At 41.9% G+C, this 23791-nt stretch overlaps 1 protein-coding gene across 1 annotated transcript in view; it reads right to left on the reverse strand.

Moving 5' to 3' along the window:
* The window catches only part of PAPSS2 (3'-phosphoadenosine 5'-phosphosulfate synthase 2), a 55555-nt gene that overhangs the window by 12431 nt on the left and 19333 nt on the right, over positions 1–23791 (reverse strand). The window contains exons 8-13 of the mRNA XM_021719431.1: positions 22650–22885; positions 20266–20404; positions 19064–19182; positions 18825–18938; positions 16640–16751; positions 6024–6229 (exon numbers count right to left, since the gene is read on the reverse strand). Of these exons, the coding sequence (XP_021575106.1) occupies positions 6024–6229; positions 16640–16751; positions 18825–18938; positions 19064–19182; positions 20266–20404; positions 22650–22885 (926 nt within the window). The remainder of the gene's footprint in view (positions 1–6023; positions 6230–16639; positions 16752–18824; positions 18939–19063; positions 19183–20265; positions 20405–22649; positions 22886–23791) is intronic.

Consider the following 23791-nt stretch of genomic DNA (forward strand, 5'->3'; position numbering starts at 1 on the left):
AAAGAGCTTCGAGAGCTGTGATGAAAGAGGCAACAGGACTCCACCAAGCATTATCTTTACATGTTTCACCTGCTCCTCCTCACAATTGCCTGTGAAGTCATGTCACATGGTTCTGTATTTCGTGCCTTGAAAGAGAGAGTTAGATGCCTTGAATAGAAGGTCGGGGGTGACTTCAGTGAGGAGTTCTGTAACAGTGGCAGACCATTTCCTGGTGACTCTGACCATTTTCCTTGCAAATGTTACTCCTAGTGCCATATGAGATAGAAAGCCCATGATTACTTGTGGAAGGTGTGGGACCTGGGAGAGGGGAGAGGGAGAGCCGAGATTGGCAGCAGTGGGAATCTACCGGGGGAGGGGGACACACCTCATCAACAAGGGTACCTGCATAATGAATATTTGTATACCTAACCCTGAATTGTGCCCCATATCTTGAAAATAAAAAAATTAAAAGAGAGAGAGAGAAAGGTGTGGGATCCTAAAAATCTATGTTAAGGTATTACTGAGTTTTAGAGTGCTAAAAAAAACACTCACCCCCAACAAAAAAAACTTTTTCCCCAATAGAACTCATGTGATGTGTTTGGTAAATGTACCTTCAACAATCCAAGCATGATATATGTGAGGTGAGTGGCTCGCCCTCACATATTCATGGCCCATTTCTCACTATTAGCTCACTGGGAATGTTTGCAGAGTCCCTCTAATGACTCCATGCTACAGAGTCAATAACAATATTGCCAAAGCCACAAGTCACACAACCATTTTCCCTGGCTTCTAAGACAGTCTGAAATTCTGTGATCCAACGGCCAACATACATTGAAAAGCAAAATGAAAAAAAAAATAGATAGACAAACCTCAGAGATATTGTGGGTTTGGTTCCAGACCATTGCCATAAAGTGAATATTGTACTAAAACAAGTCATACAATTTGTTTTGGTTTCCTAGTACATATAAAAGTTATATGGACACTATGCTTTAGTCTATTAAGTGTGCAACAGCATTATGTTTTTTAAAATGTACGTATCTTAATTTAAAAATACTTTTCGCTAAAAAAACGATAATGATCGGCTGAGCCTCCAGCAAGTTGTCATCTTTTTGCCAGTGGGGGGTTTTGCTTCGATGTTGATGGCTTCTGGCTGATCAGAATGGTGGTTGGGTGACCAGGTGCAATGGGTGGTTGTGGCAGTTTCTTCAAATAAGACAGACAACAATGAAATTTGCCATATTCACATCAACTGACTCTTCTTTTTTCACAAGATTTCTCTGTAGCATGCTATCTATCCTGTCCACAGAATGGCATTTTGTCCACAGTAGAACTTCTTTCAAAATGGAGTCAGTCCTCTCAAATCCTGCCACTGCCTTATCAACTAAGTTTATGTCATATTCTAAATCCATTGTTGTCATTTTAGCCATGTTTACAGCATCTTCACCAGGAGCTGATCCCATCTCAAGAAACTGCTTTCTTTCCTCATCCATAAGAAGCAACTCCATTCAAGTGCTATCGGGAGACTGCAGTATTTCAGCCACGTTTTTAGGCTCCACTTGGAATTCGACTTGCTGTTTCTGCTACATCTGCAGTGACTTCCTCCACTGAAGTCTTGAACCCCTCAACACCACAAGGGATGAAATCCACCTCTTCCAAACTCACTTTAATGTTGATATTTTGACCTCTTCCCATAAATCACGAAATGTTCTTAATGACATCTAGAATAGTGAATCCTTTCCTGAAGGTTTTTAAATTTTCTTTACCCAGATCCATCAGAGGAATCACTGTCCTTGACAGCTATAGCCTTACGAAATGTGTTTCTTAAATAATAAGACTTGAAAGTCGAAATTACTCCTTGATCCATAGGGATATTGGGTTAGCAGGCCTGAAAACAACAGCCATCTCTTTGCACATCTCCATCAGAGCTCTTGGGTGACCACGTACATTGCCAAAGACCAGTAATATTTTGAAATGAGCAGTATTTTCTGAGCAGTCAGTCTCAACAGTGAACTTAAAACATACAGTAAGCCATTCTATAAACAATGTGTGGTCATCTAGCCTTTTTGTTTCACATAAAGAGCACAAGCGGAATAATAGACTAAGCATAATGTATAAAGGCCCTAGGATTTTCACAAAAGTCAATGAGTATTGGCTCCAACTTAGGGTCACCAGCTAGACTGGCACCTTACAAGAAAGTGAAGCTGTCCTTTGAATCTTTAAAGCTAGGCATTGACTTCTCCTAACTATGAAAGTCCTAGATGGTGTCTTCTTCCAATGGAAGGCTATTTCATCTACATTGAAAATCTATTGTTTAGTGTAGCCATCTTCATCAATAATCTTAGCTAGATCTTCTGGAAAACTTACTGCAGCTTCTCCATCAGCACTGGCTGCTTCACCTTGCACTTCTATGTTAGGAAGGTGACTTTTTTCCTTAAATCTCATGAACGAACCTCTGCTAGCTTCACACTCTCCTTCTGCAGCTTCCTCATCTCTCTAGCCTTCACAGAATTGCAGAGAGTTTGGGGCTTGCTCTGGATGAGGTCTTGACTAAGGGAATTGTGGCTAGTTTGATCTTCTATCCAGACCACTAAAACTTTCTTCTTATTAGTGAAGGAAACCAAAATATATTCACCTCAAAATATATTTCTTTGATACAGTTCAAGGATCAGAAGAGCTGGAAATACAAGAATAACTGAAAACAAAACAAACAACTATCTTTTGTGGGGGAGATTTGCATCTGTAGAGAAAACAGTCTTTCTCTGAGGGCCTCTTCAGGTCAGATCTAGGAAAGATTAACTGACAACATTTAAACGTGATGGGATATTACGCAGCCATAAGGAAGGTCAAAATTATGAACTTCGCAGTAACTTGGATGGGCTATAATACTGAGTGATCAACCACAGAAACAAAGAATTGAGTATCACATGTTCTCACTCATAAGCGAACCTTGAACAACTATCCTAATTCTATAAGAAAGGGATTGGCAGTCGTGGGAAACTGCTGGGGCACACCTCATCAACAAGGGCACCTGCATAATGAACATTTGTATACCTAACCCTGAACTGTAACCCACATATTTAAAATAAAAAATAAAAAGTTCTGGAAGAAGCCGGGCTCGGTGGCTCAGCCTGTAATCCCGCGCCTTTGGGAGGCTGAGGTGAGTGGATTGCCTGAGCCCGCGGGTTCGAGACCCGCCTGGGCAGCGAGACCTCATCTCTGCAATAAATCAAAAAATCAGCCGGGCGTGGTAGCTCGCGCTTGTAATTCCGGCTACTCGGAAGGCTGAGGCAGAAGGGTAGTCGGAGCCCAGCAGGTCGAGGCTGCGGTGGCCGGGAGCGGCCACTGCACTCCAGTCTGGGTGACAGAGTGAGACTCCAACTCAAAAAACAAACAAACAAAACAAAACAAAACAAAAGTTCTGGAAGAAACCCTTGTGAGGTTTCACCTACACAATATGACCACCTTTGCTAACCAGGCCTCTTCTTCCTGTTACCTGTCTTTGGCTTTACTCTGAGCCCTCATTCATTCTGTGACAAGATGATATATAAACCTCTATACCTAATTTGGGGGCTGGGGCAACCACTCTGATTTTTTTCACTGTGCACGTTAATAAAGTCACATGCCTTTCTCTTATTAATCTGCTTTGCCAGTTGCTTTTTCAGCAAACATTCAGAGGGTGAAGGGGACATTTTCTCTTGACCCCCTACATCAGTAATAAGACTGTTTCGTTTTATCATTTCACTGAAGTAACACTTTTAATTTCCTCCAAGAACTTTTCCTTTGCATTCACAACTTGGCTAACTGTTTGGTGCAAGAGGCCTGGCTTTCAGTCTATCTCAGCTTTGGACATGCCTTCCTCACTAAGCTTAATCATTTCTAACTTTTGATTTAAGTGAGAGATGTACCACAAGATGTAAGTGACCTTTCACTTGGACATTTAGACGTCATATGAGAACTATTCTTAATATTGTTGGATCTCAGGGAACAGGAAGGCCTGAAGAGAAAGAGAGAGATGGGAGAATGGCTAGTCTATGGAACAGTCAGAACACACACAATATTTATTCATTGAGTTCACCATTTTATATGGGCACGGTTCCTGGTGCCCCCAAATGATTACAATAGTAACATCAAAGATCACAGATAGAGATCACCATAACAGATATAATAATAATGGAAAAGTTGAAAATATTGTAGGAATTATCCCAATATGACTCAGAGATATGAAGTGACCACGTGCTGTTGGAAAAATGACGCTGATAGACTTGCTCAATACAGGTTTGCCACAAACCTTCAATTTGTTAAAAAAGTAATATCTGTGAAGTCCAATAAAGTGAACTGCAGTAAAATGAGACTCTTCAGATCATTTTTATTTTTATTATTATTTAGTGCTAGTCATATGGTTGTGGATGTTAGACTTAAAGAGTAGAAAAATCTGAGATGACATAATGAAACGCTGCTATCTTTGGGTCACTGAGAAAAATAAAAATCCCAAAACTATATGATTATGATCAGGCAAAAAATGATCAGAGACATAGTTAAGGCCTAGAACACGATATACCTTAAACAGCACTCAATCAAGTGTCCAGTAGCTTCAAGGACTGTATGGCAGCTTCTTTGAGAAATACTATTCAGATGACTTTGATCTGAAGGTGTGTTAAGATTAAAGGTGTTTATCTGCAGGGTGGAGAGTGTATCTAATAAATGCAAAAGAAGTTTTGCTTGTCCACTTACCTTTTGTTCAGATTAAGAAGGCCTTCAGGGGCTACCTATGGGGCCTTGAAAAGGCCTTTCCTTCTTGGAACATTTCACAACAAAAACACAACTACACACACACACACAAACCCCATATAGAAAAACCTAACTTTTTGCAGGGTCATGGAGCTGGAGGAGCCTTTAGAGTTATTCTGGGTCTGGCCCTCTCTGTTTGAGAAATAAAGAAACTGAGACCCAGAAAGGATGTGTCTTGTCCAATCACAAGGTTGGAAGAGTCTCCTGAGTCTCAAATTACTCTCTATTCCTGTGAACTTGCTGAATGTTAGTTACTTCCGCTGGAGAAATGGAGGATTCAGTCAGTGCTATATGACTTTTTAAATTTCCACCTATTCCTAACACTAATCCTAATTCTAATCCTAATCCTAACACTAACCCCAAACCTAGCCCTAACCCTAAAAAAAACCCTAAACCTAGCCCTAGTCTTAACCCAAGCTCTAACCCTAACCACAACCCTCAGCCTAAACCAAACCCTAATCCCTAACCCTACCCCTAAACCTAACCCAAACCTAAAGCTGTTATTTAGATGAGGGATGCTTTCACATTCAATTTCACATGTTTTTTTGTGTGTGAAATGAACCACACCCATCAATTCCATAATTCCAAATTCCAAAATCCCCTTCCCCCCACCCCATGGCTAACAGCAATTCAAAACTGTGAAGGGGACTCTTTAGTCTTTTCACCTTTAGTCATGATAGACGTCACAAGTCAGATGAATGCATTTTTTGCAATCTGAAATACAGCCACTGTAAAAAATGTGGTACCTTCCCTCTGGGAACTCTACCATTATCTGTGCTGATTCTTATTTACTGAAAAGATGTCATTGACCCTCTCATTGGCCACAAAACATGAACTCTGAGTTCTCATTCCAGAGGTTCGTTGGGCCCATTTTGCATAAAGATATTTATTTTTCTTCTGCGTTTTCAAGATGGACAGGGCTGAGAGCTGTGGCTGTGGTTCTGTGCATAGCTACAGCTATAATTTTGTTCCTCTATTCATGATGCCTAGTAAGTGATCTTTCTGGTCTCATTTAGCAGAGAATGACAGCCATCACAGGATCTGAGGACTTAAGAAATCATGGAGACCAGCCCTTAAAGACATGTCTTTGCCCCTTTCTAAAAAGATCTCCTAAGGCAAAGCCTACAAACCCTACCTGAGACATACTTTTCTTTCATCCAACTCCAATTTTTTTGAGTCCTTTGCAAGGGAATGAAAAAGAATTATTTTTGTCCTGAGTAAATCAAGAAAGCTCTTCCAAAGGTTTTGCAACTCACTTTGATATGGGGGTGTTTTGCACATGTTGTCCCCCACACACGGGAACAGCGCTCCTCTTTTCTATGTTCATAGAATTCAGGGTCTCGTAAGATAGCCACCCTCCGTCCGCCGTAAGTCAGGACAAACTCGCTGCACCCTTCCAGCTGTGTCTTATCATCTGCAGAGACGGGCAGCACGATGGGGATACTCAAGTTGATGACTCCGTCTGTGAAGAGAGCCGTGTGATGCATAAATACCGGACATAAGGTGTGCTGTCTCAAACATGCACAATGCTGCTTCCAAACATGGTCTTCAAAAGGCATTAAGACCCAAAACCAACATGGTTGTGTTGGCTGCACCAGTTTGTCTAGAGTCTATAATGAGAAGTTCTTAAGGGGCTTTCCAAAGTGGGCGGCACTTATGTGAAAAGTGAGTTAGAAAAGTGAGTCTCAAATCACGGAGGTGACCTCAGTAAGTGATCTAACACTGGGGACAAGGAGAGGACATCTTCCTTCTGGGGAGACTTAAGACTTAAGATTCCTCTTGGCCTGGCGTGGTGGTTCATGTCTATAATCCCAGCACTTTGGAGGCCAAGATGAGAGGATTGCCTGAGCCCATGGGTTCGAGACCAGCCTGGACAACTTGGTGAGACCTCATCGCTACAATAAATAATAATTTAAAAAGATTCCTTTTAAATCTTAGTCCTGACGTCAATGCACTAGAGAGGTTAAAGTCATTAAAACCCCAATTAAACAAAATAAAACTGGCAACACAAACCAAAACCTCTAGTCTTTCTTAAAAACAAACCTTGTGTGAATATCAAGTAAGTGTTTTATTTTATTATCTGTTTAAGCTCTATCTGCATACAAGCACACTGAATTGAAAAGAAAAAAAATTCATACAATTAATATTAATCTACAAGATCCCAAACAAGCAGTTCTCCTGATGTTATTCACTGGGGTCTAGGTACCCCATCACCTTTAAATATTCTGAAGAAACTAGTCATCTCACTTATGTAGGAATCACAAGTCTTGTTAGTTCACCTACATCTGAGAAGCATCAGTCAACAAGCACAGAGGAGTAAAAAATGACATAAAGTCATTTATTAACACTTATGCACTTTCTTTGACGTTTGAGACCCTCTCATTATTCTGCTGAGTCTCTTACTTTAAAATGAATTTAAGTAGGCTGAGTGTTCTGATTTCTCAGCATATGACACAACAAACTGGAAGGTACAGAATGTGGTGTTCAGAGAAGCTACATTTTCAGCAGCAAAAAATGTCAAATGACAGCCTGACCACAAAGAAAGAGAAAACTATTAATAAACGGACACAGAAACTGTGATGGCAAATGTTACCTGGATAGACCATCATACCCAGATATTTGGTCAAACATTTTTTTAGTTGTTTTTTTTTTAGATGGGATCAACATTTAAATCAGAAGACGTTTTGTTTTGTTTTGTTTTTTGTTTTTGAGTTCAAGTCTCACTCTGTTGTCCAAGTTGAAGTACAGTGGCATATTCACAGCCACCGCAGCCTTGACCTGCTGGGTTCAGGCAATCCTTCTGTCTCAGCCTTCTAAGTAGTTGGAACTACAGGCATACGCCACCACACCCGGCTAATTTTTTTTTTAATTGTAGAATTGAGGTCTCACCAAGTTGTCCAGGCTGGTCTCAAACCTGTGAGCTCAGGCAATCCTCTCATCTTGGTCTCCCAAAGTGCTGGGATTATAGGCATGAGCCACTGTGTCCAGTCTAGTAGACTTTGGATAAAACAAATTACCCTCCATAATGTGGGCAGGACTCATCTAATCAGTTGAAGACTTGAATAGAAAGGAGTGATCCTTTGGCTCAAACTGCAACTCTTCTCTGGGTCTCCAGCCTGCCAGAATTTGGACTTGCCAGCTTCTACAATCACATATGCTCATTTCTTAAAACAAATCTCTCTCTCTCTGTCTCTCTCTCTCTCTCTCTGTCTCTATCTATCTCTAGCTCTAGCTCTAGTTCTCTCTCCATTCTGTTGGTTCTCTTTTTTTCTGGAGAATCATGACTAATTCAGAAACTAAAAATTCAGAGACATGATCATGACTGTGAAATCCTTTAATGTGGGGACCAACAATCCCACAGCTCTCCCAATCTTCAGGGCATCATTATATTAGAGCCCAGTTTAGTAACTGGTAAAATTAAAAATGTCAGAGTAAATGTTTTAAGTTGATGTTGAACCTATTCTTTTTTTGAGTGAATAATTTTTTTCTTTTCTTTTTTGTTTTAGTAAGACTATTTTGAAATGTTTCTAGGGAAGATGGTTAAAAGGTGTAGTCGTTTGGGGCTTACAAGGATAAAATTTGACTCTCTAAAAACATATCATTTCTTAATGATGCTAGATAATGTAAAAAAAAAAAAAATTACCGAACTGTGTTCCCTCTTTTGTAACAATGCCCTAACAATGCCATATTTGTAAGTAATATGGCATTGTTAGGGCATTGTTACAAAAGAGGGAACACAGTTCGGTAATTTTTTTTTTTTTTACATTATCTAGCATCATTAAGAAATGATATGCCAGTCTCTCAATTGTACTTACAGGTGAGGAAATGAAAACCCATGGTTAAGTGTATGACAGAAAAGAATGGTAGAGAAAATTTTGCAGTAGTTCCCAGGTTCGAGATTCAGAATGGAATGAAATGAAAGTGAATAAAGAAAACATTTAACTCCAGAGAAAATAAATCCAATTGTTTATGGATCTGAGGAAATGTACCATAGTTTAATAAAGTTATTTCAACCTAACCTTCATATCTAACCTTTAGATTTAAATATTCTGAAGAGAATGGTCATCACCTTTAAATATTCTTTAGAATGCCTCTGACAGAGTTAAAGATTTAGATTCTGTTCCTTTGGGGGCATAAGACTCCCTGTAGTAGCTGTGAAACCCAACTTTCCAGGCATATCACTGCACCTTTTAAACACTCTCCAAAAGTTACTAGGACCTAAAGAATGTCACAGGATATAGACAGCAACTGCTAGCAATAAAGAAATCCAGTCTATCATAAAACCCTGCAATATGCTTTGGAACCCTTTATAAACCACAAAGTAGATACTGTGAACAGAAAGCAATGGTTTTGTCATTCAAATGACTCTTTGTTTCAAAGTTCATGGGCAATTAGAGCAACCAAGTCCTTTGCAGAGAACACTAAACTCAAAATCAGGAGTTCTCTCATTTACTATGTGCGCCATTCAACTTTTCTGAACTCAATTTTCTCACTGGAAAAGTGGGATAATAAACAATATGTAACTCCCTGGGTTGCTGCAGGGGGCGTTATGTAAAGCACTATAAATTAATGGAAGTTTGTGGTGGCAGATAAATAAATTTACAGCATAGTCAGTTGAGGAAAAGAGAAAGAGGCTGAAAAAATAAATAGCCTGAAGACACTGTTGTTCTAATGAGACTCACACTTTCTGTGGATTGTACTGACTACACTGCTCAGAAAAAGACCTTGATATTTGCTTCTGCTTATAAAGAGTGACCTGATCAAAATAAAGCAAAATATGGAGGTCTAGCCCTGCCTGCCACTTTGTCTTCCATCAGCTATTCTGGGTTGAAGCCCAAAGGATACTTCACTTTCTGTTGCAATTGCTTCCTGGTGTCCACTAGGTCCCTGTCCAGTGTAGCCTGTGACTCACCTGCATCTTGACCCTGAATGAAAATCTGAAATGACTACACAGTAGTCCTTGGCAGGCCGCCACTCTATAAGAACCAATCTGTGGGATGTTACGGAAGGGAATTCTGCCGAGTAAAAATGCCAACTGATCTTATGAGCCTGTAGTGACAACTCTCCGTGAATATATGCAGATTTACTGGTTTTCCTATCGTCTTTATCAACTTCCCTAGTGCAGTTAACTGCACTGAAATATCCTCCACGGCTTTTGACATTGACTCGGACTTGGAGTCTTTTCCTTCATGAGCTTCTGCTCTGCTGGGAACTGCCTTTTATTTTACTGTGGTCTATTTCATCTTGAAGAAGAGTACAGTATTATGGTTTTTTTTAAAACTACAGTTATTCCAACAGATAATTTATTCAATCGAACAATTCTTTTTTCTTTAAATAATTTTCAAGTCTTTCATTTCAGCCTTGTAGATCTGCTTGTTGGTTATTTGGGACTGTCTCTATGCAAAGCTAAATTACTCTTTATTGCTTAACTAGGTTTTTTTTTTTTAAGGAAAAACAGCAATGATGAAAACAATACGAAAGGCAAATGATATCTTCAGAGTTTTACCTTTTCATTCTGGTACAGTGCAGAGGTCTACAGCCACAGCAAGTGCATATTTATTCCCAGTTCTATGACTAGCAATCACAATAGCTTGAAATGAAAGTCATGCATAATCACACATTGCAAACAAATGAAGTACAATCATACACAATCCAACCAGGTGCATCCACTTTGAATGGATTTACTCTTCATTGATTGAAAATCCCTCATAGACACATTAGGAATTTTTTTCCCAGATTTGTGAAACTAAATGAGGACCCACAGCCATTGGGAGAAGATGCTAAATTTAAAAGACTCAGGAATAAAATGTACACCAATCATTTAGAAACAAGTTTACTTTGCCAGCCAAATAAAACATTATAAACAACAGCTGCATCTGATTCAGAAACTTCCTGTTGTTTGGCCTCCAATCAAGAGAAGAATGTAGTATTATTCTGCTAAAACTGGTTGGATCATGAACTGATAGCGATTCCAACTGGTTAATGTAGATTTTTTTTTTTTTAGTTATGTTCTTAACCATTTCAAATTAATGTAACGCATCTAATTATAATAATTTAACTACTTGGAAAGTTAAAGTACATACCAGGAAGGACCATGCCTAGAGAAATATAAACACAATTAAGAAACATGTTTTCAGCTCTCCACCAAAATAATCAATGTCAAGGAACAAATTCCTATCACGACAATTCACATATACAGCATAAAAATATACTGAGATCTTTGCCATGCTTTTTCTTCTTCTTCTTCTTCTTTTTTTTTTTGAGTTTGAGTCTCACTCTGTCTCCCAGGCTGGAGTGCAGTGCCATGATCCCGGCTCACCACAGCCTGAAACTCCTGGGCTCAAGCAATTCTTCTGCCTCAACCACCTGATCAGCTGAGACTACAGGCGCATGCTACCACATCTGGCTAATTTTTGTATTTTTTGTGGAGATGGGGTCTCACTGTGTTGCCCAGGCTGGTCTCAAACTCCAGGACTCAAGCAATCCTCTCACCTCAGCCTGCAAAGTCCTAGGATTACAGGCATGAGCCACTGTGCCTAGACTGTCATGCTGTTTTTAAAAATAGAAAATATATGCCAGCAAAAAACTGGTGAAATCAGAACTTGAATAGAATATTTTTCAATATAATCTGAAGGCATTGTTCACATGCTCATCTGTCTTAAAATAATTATAACATATGTTAATAGTCCCAGCAACTTCACCAAGAACTTGTCTCTTGCAACCATATGTTACAACTACAGTCAAATAGTTTCCAAACCAGGCTCTGGGTGAAGGTATAGAAGCAAAATGCCCTGGAACATCCTGGAATCCCAGACAGTTAGAGAGCATAACAGTATACCCAGAGAGCAAGCACAAATGTCAGAGCCAGGATAACCTGGATTTGAGTCCAAGCTTCAAGTAAAATAGTTATTTAACCTTTTTTTCCTTCTTTTTTTTTGAGTTGGAGTCTTATTCTGTCGCCCAGACTAGAGTGCAGGTGGCACACTCACAGCCATCCCAACGTTGACCTGCTGGGCACTGGCACTCACCTCAGCCTTCCAAGTAGCCGGAACTACAGGAGTGCGCTATCACACCCAGCTAATTTTTGATTTATTGTAGAGATGAGGTCACGCCAAGTTGCCTGGGCTGGTCTCGAACCCGCAGGCTCAGGCAATACACTTACCTAGGTCTCCCAAGTGCTGGGATTACAGGCTGAGCCACCAAGTCTGGCCTAGTTATTTAACTTTTCTAATGCTTCTTTCCTCATGTGGACAAAATATCTTCACAGTGGTATTATCCAGATTAAAGGTGATATAACCTATGTCAAATTCCAGTGTGGGAACACAGTTGGTGCTTAATAAAGGCTAGCAGAATATGTGGAGTACCCTCATACCCTGCCTTGGAAAGTCAGAGCTGCAGAAAACTCACCCTTAAATGACAGTCTCACAAAGCTGCCCTCTCTTGGTCCTACCTGGAAGCTGTCAATCAACATAAACTTGAAGCTTCATTTTTAAATTTAGATGTGACATTTACCACCAGAGGATCTGTGGCAACCCTGGAACTATACTTCTGGTGAGAAATAAAGTGACTTAATACATTGACACCAAAGAAGATTTTTAAGTAATATGTAGAGTAATTCACACTACACAATTATCAATAGTGCTGACTTTTTTTTTTTTTTTTTGCTTTTGAACTGAATTTTAAATTTAGGGTAAAATGTGAACCTTTGAAAAAATTTACACTAACAAAATACTTTTAGGATACATGGTCAGAATTTTTAAAAAGTTGATGATCAAGACATTTGCAGCTATTGGATGGGACACAATAGTGGGCCTATGTCTGTGGCTATGGAGATCATTTCAAATTTTCAACGGTGGTGACTCATACCTTCATGAATTGGTTAAAATTAAATTACATCTACATAAATGATATCTTGCCCGCCCTTCTGATATATGAGTAAATCACTTTGTAGAATGTAACTCTGTCTCCTTGGTCCGAAAGTCATCAGGCTAGGTGTGGTCAGGAGACCCTGCCTGGTAGGAACAGTGCTGTGTCTTCCAACTGACCTCCCCCTGACGCCCTCCAGGCTGCTTTCTCCGGGTGAGAGGGAGGTCAAGCCTCCCTCTCCTTCTAGGGACCAGTTCCACTTTGCCTGCTGTATGTGGCACCTCAAATTTAACTGAAATAAAGTGTTCTCTGGCTTAAAAAAGCAAAGTTTCGCAACCACTGGTGTGGTGGGAAGAAGACACTAGGCTAGGACTCAGAAGGCGAACTGTACTATCTGTCTCAGCAAGCTCACCCCTGTCTTCACCATCATCCTGTCTCCAGCAGCTAGACGAATCTTGGCATATGGGGACACTCAATGAATATTTCTTGGCTAGCTGATGAATATTGTATCTGTGTTACTCCCAAACTGATGTGACTATGGATAGGCCACTTAGTCTCCTCAAGACACCATGTTCATTTATTTAATTATGTGTTTGTTTGTGTGTTTATTTTTAGAAATGGGATCTCGCTATGTTGCCCAGGCTGGCTTCAAATTCCTGGGCTCAAGCGATCCTCACACCACAGGTGTGACCACAGGTGTGCACCACGACACCCAGCAAGATTTTATGTTCTTTTGAACTATGTGCAGAATGGTTCATCCATAATGGTAAACATGTATGGAACATTTATGATCAAATCAGGCATTCTTTTAAACTTTCAGCATCCAATGAGGTAAGTATAGTTGTTAACATTCCCATTATACAGATGAGGGAACTAAGCCCAGAGAGTTTAAGCAGTTTGTCTCATGTTAATCATCGACATACAAACCCAGACAGATTGGCTCCACAGGTCACACTCTTATCCACTATTAAATTCTACCTGTGTTTAGGCCCAGGTTAAATTGGGATATAGTGAGTGGTAGAGGTGGGCAGCACATCATATCCCTGGCATCTATTTCTATTAGTTTATTTACACAGGAGTTGAGAAGGCTTCTGGGGAGTGTGCAGAGCTTGGAATTCTGGCCACGCCTGAGGTTGCATCAGGATGTCCAATGGACTCTGGTTGCAGAGGTAGGTGGTGGAGAATTCATAGGAAAAAAAAAAAAGAGTCTTCCAGAAAGTTTTAGAATTAGGCCCTAAGATTGGAAGGGAGAAGGTCAATGAAAATAGCACGACATGTGGTCTTGAACCCCCTCGATACAGCTGCGGGGGAGACACAGAAGGAGAAAGGAATCCCCATGGATTACAAGAGTCATCTCACTCAATTCTCTCACGCTTTGGGACTCAAACAACCTGAACAGTCTTCAACTGAGGTTACTACAGAGGAAGGAAACATTCTTCTCACTTAAGGAAGAGTTCGTAAACTGCCACAGCCCTATGGGTACCAAGAGCTTCGGTGGCCAGAGTGGACAGGATATTTGCACTTCTGGTAAGCAGCACATGGCTGTGGGCCTGGCTTAGAAGCACTGGAAACACACCCGTGGAAGGCTCCCAGAAACACTTGGGTGTAGGGAGTACTGGGATTTCTGCAAGTGCTTTTGGGGCTTGGAACTAATGGGGTTCAAATGTTCATAGGAAAATGACCTTCATATCCTCGGCCTGGTGGGCTTGAGGGGACAGACATGTGGATTATACAAGCAGGGGGAGCAATAAGTGCTTCATCCATCTCATGGAAGTGAGCACCACAGCAGAAATAGAAAATCAATGTGTTTTGCGAGTTGAAGAACCCCGTCAGGTGAAATGGAGATGGTGTGAAAGGGAAGGCAAGAGATTTCACCTGAATCATCTTCTGCATTAGTTGTTCTTCATCTTTTTGGATCATAGACTCTTTTAAGAATTCAACATAGGCTATACACTCTTAACCCAGAAAAGTGCTCCTCCTGCCCTTCTCAAAACCCACACCACTTTTTGCCTACTCAAGGATGTTTCTTGTTATCCCACCTGAAGTCTTAGCTTTCAGGTTAAGGACCCCTGATTTCCATTAACATTGACCACTACAACCACATCCACATCCTGGTATTTTTCTTTTTTTTTTTTTTGAGTCGGAGTCTCACTCTGTCGCCCAGACTGGAGTGCAGTGGCCGCTTCTGGCCACCGCAGCCTCGACCTGCTGGGTTCCAGCGATCCTTCCGCCTCAGCCTTCCAAGTAGCCGGAATTACAGGCATGTGCTACCACGCCCAGCTGATTTTTTGATTTATTGTAGAGATGAGGTCTCACTGCCCAGGCGGGTCTCGAACCCGCGGGCTCAGGCGATCCACTCACCTCAGCCTCCCAAAGGCGCGGGATTACAGGCTGAGCCACCGAGCCCGGCTCATCCTGGTATTTTTCTTTATGGAACAGAAGCTTGTTCAAAATAGCACTGTCAGTAATGTGATCCCCCTTCCTCAGTGTGGTTCCCTTGTCTTTTGCCCACAGCTCTGGCTCCTATGCTCATAATCAACCTCTTGTTCATGGCCGAGCCCCATGACATTTACTTGATGCAACTCAAAATTAAAACCTCAAGATAAGTATCGGCCTTCCTTGTGTGCCATCAGGCCTTCTAGATTCTATTGGAAAGGACACCGGGACAGCAGCCCCGTCTGGGAAGAACACTGGGTCAGGAGTTAGGAATTCTGATAAATGATATGAACTTAGGCAAATCATTTAACCTGAGGTCTGTCTCCTCATCTGTAAAGTAGGATAATAATAATTGCCTGTTTTTCAGGGTTTTTGTGAGGTCAAATGAAAGAATGCCTGAAAAAATGCTTTGAAAACAGAAAAGTGCTGTAGGGATATGCATTCTTATTATTGCAAAGTCACCCTAGAAGTCAAGCAAGTGTCTTTTTGGAATGTTATTTGATCTGAAGTGAAGAACTCTGGTTGTAAGGCACCACTAGTCATGACAAAGGGAGAAGGGAGGAGGGCCTCTTAGGATCAGTCTCCAAGTCCCAATTTTGGCTTGATACCCCATTCCCCAGGCAAAGGCACAAACCCAGGACATGAACATCTTTCTCAAGACAGACTATCTCATTTGAATTTTCTTCCTAAAAGGTTTGGAGCCCAGCTTGCTATTACACATACAGGGTGATAGCCCCACGCCTTCCCCATGTAGCAGTCATTCCCCAACTCTTGAAATAGATAAGGTATAAAGTTATATTTGATAAGCTCGGGCAGTTCTAGGAAGGAAATGATCACAGCAGGTCTGGAAGTCTTTTGAATAACACATGCTTCCGCCCTTGATCACACTGGTTTTCTAAAAGCCATTCCGCTTGTGCCCAAAAAACTGCCTTAACGGTCCATTGTTAGAGTTTAATGGATACAGGTCACGTATGGGCATGAACTTCGACACTTTAGCATTCACCAAGGGAAGCAGCTGCTACCATAGTGCTTGGCAGGAGCAGCCTGGAAGGTGGGAGATGCCATGTGGGTCGGAACCGTGTGTAGGGCTCATCTTGGCTGCTCAGAATAGTCCCTAGCAGCCAATGCCTTTTTTAAAAAATTTTTGAGTCAGGGTCTCACTCTGTTGCCCAGGCTAAAGTGCGGTAACATGATCACAACAACCACAGCTCATGGCAGCCTGGACCTCTTGGGCTCAGGCGATCCTTTCACCTCTCTCCTGCCTTTTGAATATTTGGACCAGCAAAGAGCAGGTGAAAGTGGACACACTTAACCTCCTCTTGGCTTTAAAACCTTCACTTTTGAATTCTTTTGCTTTACATCATCTATAATCTTTTGAGAACAACCAAAAAATCCTAAACATGAAAGCTTATGCATGAAAGAATGAGGTATATTTTAAATGATCTAAATACTTTTGCAATCAGGTTTACAAACCAAAGATTAATGTGTCCTGTTCCTACTAAACATCTGGGAAGGATTTTTTTTTTCTTTAACAGTAAAGAGTAAAACACAATAATGACAAAAATTATACCGTCTAGGAGGGTCCCAAAGTGCAGAACTTGCAAGTATTCCTTCTCCCGCATAAAGCCTTTGAGGGGAGTGGCCCAGCCTTCGCTCAAAACCTGGACCCACTGGAGATCCAACTGCAAAACACGAAAAACAAACAAGCATTTCCATAAATGTTCTGTTTTTCAGGCATCTGGTCCTAGTCCGTCCTTCCTTCCTTTTTTTTTTTTGGTCCAAGCCTCACTCTGTTGCCCAGGCTGGAGTGCAGTGGCATGATCATAGCTTACCACAACCTCAACCTTCTGTGCTCAGGTGATCCTTCTGCCTCAGCCTCCCAAGTAGCTGGGACTACAGGTACATACCACCATGCCCGGCTAATTTTTTAAATTTTTCTGTAGAGATGAGGTCTCACTGTATTTCTCAGGCTGCCCAGACCTTTCTTATTCAGTTGACAGGAGGGTGACAGCAGAAACTTTTATGTTTTAAATGTTCCCACGTTTTGTTGACTAGTGATCTAAGGCCAAATTGCTTTTAGCCTAGAACTTTCCTATGGAAGAGTGGTGAAAAGACTTCAAATTGAGATGATTTATTTTAACACTTTAGGCTGTATCTATTCCCATAATGGGCAACTGGATTGTAAAGTCATTATTTATTCTTTCCTTCTATTTTTTCATTCCTTTTGAGTCAAGGTCTCACTTGTCATCCTGGCTGTTGTACAGTGGCACAGTCATGGCTCACTACAGCCTCAAACTCCTGGGCTCAGGTGATCATCCCATCTCCACCTCCCAAGTAGCTGGAACTACAGGTGTGTGCCACCACACCTAGCTAATTCTTTAATATTTTTTGTAGAGATGAGGTCTTATTATGTTGCCCAGGCTGGTCTCGAACTCCTGGGCCCAAGAAATTCTCGGGCCTCAGCCTCCCAACGTCCTGTGATTACAAGCATGAGCCACTATGTCTGGCCTCTTTCCTTCTTTTTGGAACAGAAATTCTGGTTTGGCTATATTTTTCCACCAAACGTACTTACTGCCCATTTAACCAAATTGGGCAAACCACTGACTCTAAGATAAAGTACAAAATTATTAGTGTGATACTGAATACCCTTCAAGCTCGGGCCCCTGGACCTCATATAGGAACTTTTACCTCCCCAACTGCAGGCCTGTTTGCAAACAGTGCCAGGCAATGTGTAGTCTAAACACTCATGTGCTTTCAGGGGCTTGTGTTTTACCCATCCTTCTCACCACCCCAAACTCCTATTCATCCTTTAAAACCCAGCTCATGAGTCATGGTTCAGAAACCTTTCCTGTCACCCCTATGACTAACAGAATTAATCACTGGGTTCTCTGAACTTCTGTACCTTGCAGATTATTCTGTTATTGGAACCGTCACAACACACTATCATTATAATTATGTGTTTACTCAACTGCCTGAAGTGTTAGGTGCTCAGGATTTATTTCACAGAGTCTGTTCTGTTAAAAAATTGATCGTGACTTATAAAAGGATGGGGAATTCATGAACTGAAGCAAGTTCCCTATTTACCCTGGCTTGCATAAAGTCTCCACAAATGAAATTGACAATAAAGAGATACCAATAAAGACTCGATCACCTGTGAAGACCAACTAACACTGACCCATTAAAAGGCCATGTGCAGGGTAGTTTGCTGGGTTGTACCTTATGTCTTCCAGGAAGTAAAATCAATGCAGACAAAATTGTCTCCCTCTCTCCTCAGACCGGACTCTCCCTGATGAAGAGTGTCATTTGCAGAGGAGAAAAGACTGTGGCATTTATATCACTTCAGAGCGGGCTTCCTTTTTGTTGTCTTCAAATTCCTTCTCCATTTCCCAAGAAGCCTTTGGATCCTGGACAAACAGTTTTCTCAACCTCTGCCAACAAACAGTGCCTGGCCTGATGTTTGCTCTTTGGCATAATGGAAGGTATAATGAACACTGTGTAAAACTGTCCTACGCACACCTAGGAGTTCCCTTGCCAGTCACTTCCATACATGGCATTGATCAGCTGCCTTGTGGCAACTCTTGGTGAGAGACTGCTTGGAGAAGAAGGAAAAAAAATTGGCAAAAAGGAAGTGTTTATCTTCATAGACATTACGTGTACCTTCTTCCTACCCTCCTTATTGTTAAGAGAAATTGTAAATGGATTCTAAGGCCTAATCTGAAGTCCGATTCTCCTTTGGCCAGTCTGCTCCCACTTACTTTAGTTATTGATAAGGAAGGAAGAGTTTCAGCCTCGGCTCGAACTTGGTCAAGCTTGTTTTCTGGCACAAAGAGTTCGTGGAGGCCTTTGATGATAGTGTGGGGAACGATGTTCTGAAACGAAACAGAATTAGTAACAACTTGAAACGAAGCCTGTACAAACAATGCATCAGTAAAGAAGCATAGATTATCTTTCACGACTTTATTTTTTGAAAAAGAAAGACAGCCAGTTCACCCACCTGTTCTTGCAGTAGTTCCACTACCTGCTGAACACAGTCACTCACGGTGGACAAATTGGTCTTAAGCACACACTCAGGAGTTTCTGGTTTCTCATAATCAGAATCAATGCCTGTGAATCCTGCAAGGCATAGGGTAAAAATCACATCTGTAGAGGCAGAAGAGTCTTTTTGTGTTTGTTTATTTATTGACTTATTGATTGATTTTATTTATTGACTTATTGATTGATTTACTTATTTATTTATTGATTGATTGCGTCTGGGTCTCACTCTGGTCTTACTCTGTCACCCAGGCATAGGGTCTCACTTAGTCACCTAAGGCATAGGGTGAAAATCACATCTGTACAGGCAGAAGAGTCTTTTTTGTTCGTTTGTTTGTTTATTTACTTATTGATTGATTTACTCATTTACTTATTGATTGATTGACAGAGTCTGGGTCCCACTCTGTCACCCAGGCTAAAGTGCGGTGGCACGATCACAGCTCATTGCAGCCTTGACCTCCTGGACTCAGGCAACCCTTCCACCTCTGTCTCCCAAGTAGCTGAGACTACAGAAGCGTGCCACTATGCCTGGCTAATTTTTTTATTTTTTGTAGAGACAAGGTCTCACTATGTTGCCCAGGGAGGTCTTGAACTCCAGGGCTCAAGCAATCCTACTGCCTTGGCCTCCCTAAGTGTTGGGATGACAGGGGTGAGTCACCACACCTGGCAATCTTTTTAATCAATAAGACACAACATATATTGAAATAATGTGTTAAACTGAGAATTCAGATTAAAACAGAAAAGGTAAACAGCCATCTTTGACCACCTGTCAGAGGTAAGAAAATATACAGCTGTATTTTCAATAGGGAGAGCCCAAAATTATCAACAAAATCCAGCTAGCTAAAGCTAAGCCTTCTACAGCTATTAAATAAAAAAGGAACACAAGGGTAAACTCTGAACCACTCCCCTACAAACACACACATATTCATATCTGTTTCAGTTCTCTGAACTTTATTGCTTGTGGCTGAGGTGACAGTTCTTAAAAAATAACACCTCATATTTTAATAAGTTCATGAACATATTGAATTCATCATAATTCGGTAAAAAGTCGAGTGGGCTATATGCAATTTTAGAAAACAGAATTTGAAACTCAGACTTCTGAGGACAGAATGAGGAACCCTAGTCCAAGGAACTGGCAAAGGGGCCGCCAGCTGGTTCTCATACCTTTAATCTCCCCAGCTCTGGCCCGTTTGTAGAGGCCTTTTACATCTCTGCTTTCACAAATATTTAGAGGCGCATCCACAAATATTTCAAAGAACGGCAGTCCTGCTGATTCATGGATTTTGCGGGCATTCTCACGATCCTGAAAAACAAAACATTTAAGAATGTGAGCCGGTCTCGGTGGCTCAGCTGTAATCCTGCGCCTTTGGGAGGCTGAGGTGAGTGGATTGCCTGAGCCCGCGGGTTTGAGACCCCCTGGGCAGCGAGACCTCATCTCTACAATAAATCAAGAAATCAGCCAGGCATGGTAGCGCATGCCTGTAATTCCGGCTACTTGGAAGGCTGAGGCGGAAGAATCGCCGGAGCCCAGCAGGTCGAGGCTTCAGTGGCCGGGAGCACTCCAGTCTGGGTGACAGAGTGAGACTCCGACTCAAAAAAAAAAACAAAGAATGTGAGAAGAGGTTTCACGATGAAATTCTAAATCACAAAACACTGTGTGCTTTGGCATTTTTAAAAATTTCTATTATAAAGATGTGGGGTACAATTCAGGGTTAGGTATACAAACATTGATCATGCAGGTATCCCTGCTAATGAGGTATGCCCCTCCCTCCCCTAGCAGTTTCCCTCAACTGCCAACCCCCCCCAAATGCTTGGGCATTTGACAGCCTGGTGATAACACTGGGATTTGTGCTCTGCAGGGTCCTCTAGAGAAAGTCCAGAAATCTTTCTCTGGTAAACACAGCTCTTGCAAGAACTTTCAGAGAAAACCATGGAAACCAGCCTCTCTCTTAGCTGGGCAGGGGAGTTTTTCACTCAAGGGATGGGCTCAAAGCACTTATCATAGAATGTGCAATTCAGAAATTTTCTGTTTTAAAAGAATAGTGACACTCCATCTCAGTGATGTCAACATTAAACACACACAACCTAATGCTTCAACAGTGGACGGCTCTTTTCTTTAGCAAGCTAAACATTCTCTTTCAGATAACTAAAATTACAGAGCTTTAGAGTTATTCAACTTTTTCTTCCTTTTAACTCTGACCACATTTTCAAATTTTGAAATAACTAGAGTCTCACTCTGTCACCCAGGCTGGAGTGCAGTGGCCGCACCCAGCCACCGCAGCCTCGACCTGCTGGGCTCCGGCGATCCTTTCGCCTCAGCCTTCCAAGTAGCTGGAATTACAGGCACGCACTACCATGCCTGGATAATTTTTCTGATTTATTGTAGAGATGAGGTCTCACCAACTTGCTCAGGCAGGTCTCGAACCCACAGGCTCAGGCAATCCACTCACCTCAGCCTCCCAAGGCGTGGGATTACAGGCTGAGCCACTGAACCCAGCTTGTTTGTTTTTAAGTCAAGGTCTCTGTTGCCCAGGCTGGAGTGCAGTGGCACAATCGTGGCTCACTGCATCCTTCACCTCCTGAGCTCAGGCGATCCTTCCGCCTCAGTGTCCCAAATAGTCCTGACACTACAGGTGTGTGCCACCACATCTGGCTAATTTTTGAATTTTTGTAGAGACAAAAATTGCCTAGGCTGGTTTTGAACTTCTGGGTTCAAGCAATCTTCTCACCTCGGCCTCCCAAAGTGCTGGGATTACAGGTGTGAGCCACAGCATCAGCCAGATTAAAGCCTTTCAGAGAAAGTGGGTTCATAAATAGGTAGATCTGGGGGCTCCATGCGGTCCTTGGTGTGTTCTGTTTGACTTGGACAATGTTTTATTTTTATTTTTTAATTTTTCTCTGCTTGGCTGGGCTCAGCGGCTCAGTTTGTAATCCCAGCACTTTGGGAGGCCGAGGCGAGTGGATTGCCTGAGCCCACGGGTTCGAGACCCACCTGGACAACTTGGCAAGAACTCATCTCTACAATAAATAAAAAATTAGCTGGGCGTGGTAGCACGCACCTGTAGTTCTGACTACTTGTAAGGCTGAGGTGGAAGGATTGCCAGAGCCCAGCAGGCTGAGGCTGCGGTGGCTGGGAGCATGCCACTGCACTCCAGTCGGGGCGATGGAGTGAGACTCCAACTAAAAAAAAAATTTTTTTTCTCTACTCCTCAGACATACTTTATCATCACTTAAAGTCAGTCACAGAACTGGACAAAGGTTTCATCACTGAGTGTTTTAAAGATTAAAAAGTTTTGCATATAAATCCAAATTCCTTATCATTGTGAATGTGCAAAAGTTTATGTCCATGGTTTATGGCATCTGGAAAATAAGAGACTCTGTAACTAACCAAAATTAAATAGAGGAAAGAGAGGGCACATGAGGGGAGGAAAAAAAAGCAGGGAAATTGAAAGGGGACATCCTTGTGGCCTCTCCCATCACCGGACTTCTTCCCTTGTTTGAGAACCCTTGCACTGTGCGTGGGAATTGTGGGCAGTGCCAAACCTCACCTTTGCAAATGGAGAAATGAAGCTGGTGATGCAGACGAGGCCAGCGTCGGCAAACAGCTTGGCCACCTCGGCAATCCGTCGGATATTTTCTTCTCTGTCCCCAGGAGAGAATCCGAGGTTCTTGTTAAGGCCGTGGCGGACATTGTCCCCATCCAGGGAGTAACAAGGGATGGCGTGGGAGACGAGGTACTCTTCTAGAGCAAAACTGATCGTGGTTTTTCCAGCACCAGAGAGACCTGTTCAAAACAGGTAAGACAGACTGACATTGTCCCGTGTGGTTTAAGATGGCAAGTGGTGAGTGAATTTGGCACTTTTAAGTGGGCCTAGATACCCATTACAGTCATCTGACCTCAAATCAAAACTATTAACATCTAGAAAAAGCGTCGTTGAGTATGAGACAAGTTCTTGCATTTCTTTCAAATTTTGAAATAACTCTTTGTCCCCTATTAGGATCAGAGTCTTTCAGAGGAAGCAGGCTCATAAATGGGGAGAACTGGGAGCTCCATGCAGTCCTTGGTGTGTTCTGTTTGGCCTGCAGTGTTTTATTTTATTTTTTTTAATTTTCCTTTTCTCCTCAGACATACTTTCTCGTCACTTAAAATCAGTAGCAGAACTGGACAGAGTTTTCATCACTGAGTGTTTTAAAGATGAGAACGTTTTGCATTCCAGCTTTTTTTGAAAAATCAAAAGATGAGGTGGCAGTTGTCTCATTTCCCCTCCTAAGGTGAGAGTCAGCTGGTGTGGAAGACAGCCAGTCCCTGGAGACTGGCAAGCTCACCTCCCTGGTGGATGCCACTGAACAACTATCTGACAACACAGCCCACATGCTGTCCTTTTGGCGTCAAGATTTTTCCAAAATGACTCTTAAAACACAAAGACAGACTGGGCACGGTGGCTCATGCTTGTAATTCCAGCACTTAGATAGGTTGAGGAGTGAGGTTTGCTTGAGCCCAGGAGTTTAAGACCAACCTTGGCAACATAGCAAGACCTTGTCTCTGTGCCGGCATGCCATTGATGCAGGAATAGCCACATCTACACAAAATCAAAAAAGTAGCTGGACTTGGCAGCCTGCGCCTAGAGTCCCTGCTACTTGGGAGGCTGAGGCAGAAAGATCACCTGAACCCAGGAGGTTGAGACCGTAG

The sequence above is a fragment of the Carlito syrichta genome, unplaced genomic scaffold (genome assembly GCF_000164805.1).
Source record: "Carlito syrichta isolate Samal-C Ts95f unplaced genomic scaffold, Tarsius_syrichta-2.0.1 Scaffold314712, whole genome shotgun sequence".
Taxonomy (NCBI): Eukaryota; Metazoa; Chordata; class Mammalia; order Primates; family Tarsiidae; genus Carlito; species Carlito syrichta.